Source organism: Microtus pennsylvanicus, chromosome 1 (genome assembly GCF_037038515.1).
Source record: "Microtus pennsylvanicus isolate mMicPen1 chromosome 1, mMicPen1.hap1, whole genome shotgun sequence".
NCBI classification, from domain to species: Eukaryota; Metazoa; Chordata; class Mammalia; order Rodentia; family Cricetidae; genus Microtus; species Microtus pennsylvanicus.
In genome coordinates this window covers 27,162,583-27,164,687 of record NC_134579.1, presented here as the reverse complement: position 1 = coordinate 27,164,687, position 2,105 = coordinate 27,162,583, and the positions used below count along the sequence as shown (strand labels likewise).

The 2,105-nt window shown below is 40.3% G+C and overlaps 1 protein-coding gene across 2 annotated transcripts; it reads left to right on the top strand.

Moving 5' to 3' along the window:
- The first annotated feature begins 640 nt into the window (after positions 1-640).
- LOC142838517 (keratin-associated protein 13-2-like) lies at positions 641-1,294 on the top strand. Of its 2 annotated transcripts, XM_075953991.1 has the most exons (2): positions 641-894; positions 985-1,294. In XM_075953991.1, exons 1-2 carry the CDS (start codon positions 692-694, stop codon positions 1,292-1,294), a joined length of 513 nt encoding a protein of 170 aa, XP_075810106.1. In that variant the 5' UTR covers positions 641-691. The 2 variants fall into 2 exon arrangements, with proteins under 2 accessions (XP_075810106.1, XP_075810097.1); XM_075953982.1 differs by having other exon boundaries at positions 692-1,294.
- The last annotated feature ends 811 nt before the right edge of the window (positions 1,295-2,105 follow it).

The following is a 2,105-nucleotide window of genomic DNA, read 5'->3' as shown; positions in this document are numbered from 1 at the left end:
AATAGTTTACTTCTCTCATTTCTTTGACTATTCACGGGGGCCAAATGCCCTGATCTTGGGACTCTGCCTCAGTGCCGTCTTTGTTCTCACCACAGTTGCAATCACTCACTGCATTTTCTTTCTGATATCTTACATTTGATCTCATTCAATTTACTGTGCTCCTATTCTGCCTGGGATAGTGGTGGTGAAGTTTATGGGAAATGTTACGCATTCACAAATGATATTGGAAAATGAGAAATGATGGCAGAAGATAAGGTTACTTCAGTAGGCTTCAAAGGGAACGTAAGTGATGCTTCCAATTCATTAACAAATGATAGGAGCAAACTGTGGAAGAAAAGTATAATCTTCAGAATATTCTGACAAACACATACAAGTCAGGGAAAGAGGAATAAGGAGAAATTATCCTGGACATAATAAGTATCAGTGAAAAACAGTCATAGCATCTATGACATAGCAATAGCTTGTCGTCATAACTATAAGACAATTGCAACACCCATAAATACACTGTTCAGAAAACTATTCATATGCAACTACACATTTGTAAACCAGGAAGCACATAGAATTATCAAAGATGAGACAGTAGGGTACCACACCTGTTGCTGAGAGTATATAAACCCAGCTCTCCACAGGGTGACATTCAAACTCAGAATCCTCTCAGTCATATCCAGCTGAGCTCACATCGTGTCTCATCATGGCCTACAGCTGCTGCTCTGGAAACTTCTCCTCCCGCTCCTTTAGGCCCTGCCTGCCCTCTTCAGGTTCCTCCTGTGGCTCTTCCTACCCCAGCAACCTAGTCTACACCACTACCAGTTGCTCTCCCAGGACCTGCCAGGTGGCATCTTCTCTGAACACCAGGTGTCAGGAGACCTGCATTGAGCCCACCAGCTGCCAGAGGTCCCGTGTGGTATCCAGGCCCTGCCAAGTGGAATCCTCTGTGAACACCGGCTGTCAGGAGACCTGCATTGAGCCCACCAGCTGCCAGAGGTCCCGTGTGGTGTCCAGACCCTGCCAGACAGCCTGCTACTACCCGAGGAGCTCCACACCTTGCAGTCCCTGCCGGGGAACATATGCTGGATCTCTGAGCTTTGGATCCAGCAGCTGCCGTTCCCTGGGCTATGGATCTAGAAGCTGCTACTCAGGGGGCTATGGATCCAGTGGCTTGAGATCTCTGAATTGTGGAATCTATGGCTTCCCTTCCCTGTGTTATGGGTCTGGATTCTACTACCCAGAATACTTGGCTTCTGCAACATTCCAACCTTCTTGTTATAGATCAATCTATGGTATTGCCTTCTAGGAATTTGACTGCTAGGTCTCTATATTCCTGTAATATCAAAATCAAATTCTCTAAGTCCTGTAGATGATCTATTATTCTCATCTTCTACCATTTGTCTTTCCACTACCAATCATTTCATTCTCAAGTTCTGTTAGAAACTTAATGTGTAATCCCATATTATGCCTTAAATTTTGTGCTATTGATATTCTGCTTTTTGCTGTTCATTCAAACATATTTGACAACTAAAATTTTAATCCAATAAATTTAAGCAATCTGAGGCCTTAATTCATTGTTCTTACTATTATGATGTTGTTATTATGTTTGTGTTAATGGATACATGGGATTTATAAAGATCAAAATTTATGTAATTTATGTTTGAGAATAATTAATTTGGTTGGGGGAATACTCCTTATTTGTAGTAGTTAGTAATTGGAAGAGTGTAATTTGAATGCAAATAAGACTCATAAATATGAGCATTGCCTATGACTGAAGTATATGACTAAAATGTTATCCATCAAGAGAGTATTATTATATACTTCATGGAGTTTATGTATATTATCAGAGAAAAAACTATTTAAGTCTATTATGTAAATACGAATTTTAAACCAAGAGAATAGAATAGTCAATTTCCAAAGAATCTCAAGACAGATACTTCTATTTATCTGAAATTCTGATATCTCTTCCACCCAGAGTTTAGGCACTATTTCTGCCTATCTTCTCAAAATATTTGAAAGGAGAATGACAACTGTCTTAAGTGGTAATAACTGGGTCTAGGAATCAGGGTATGTTCTTGATGCTTCTCCAACTCAGCTTCAGCCAACCTAGAAACATT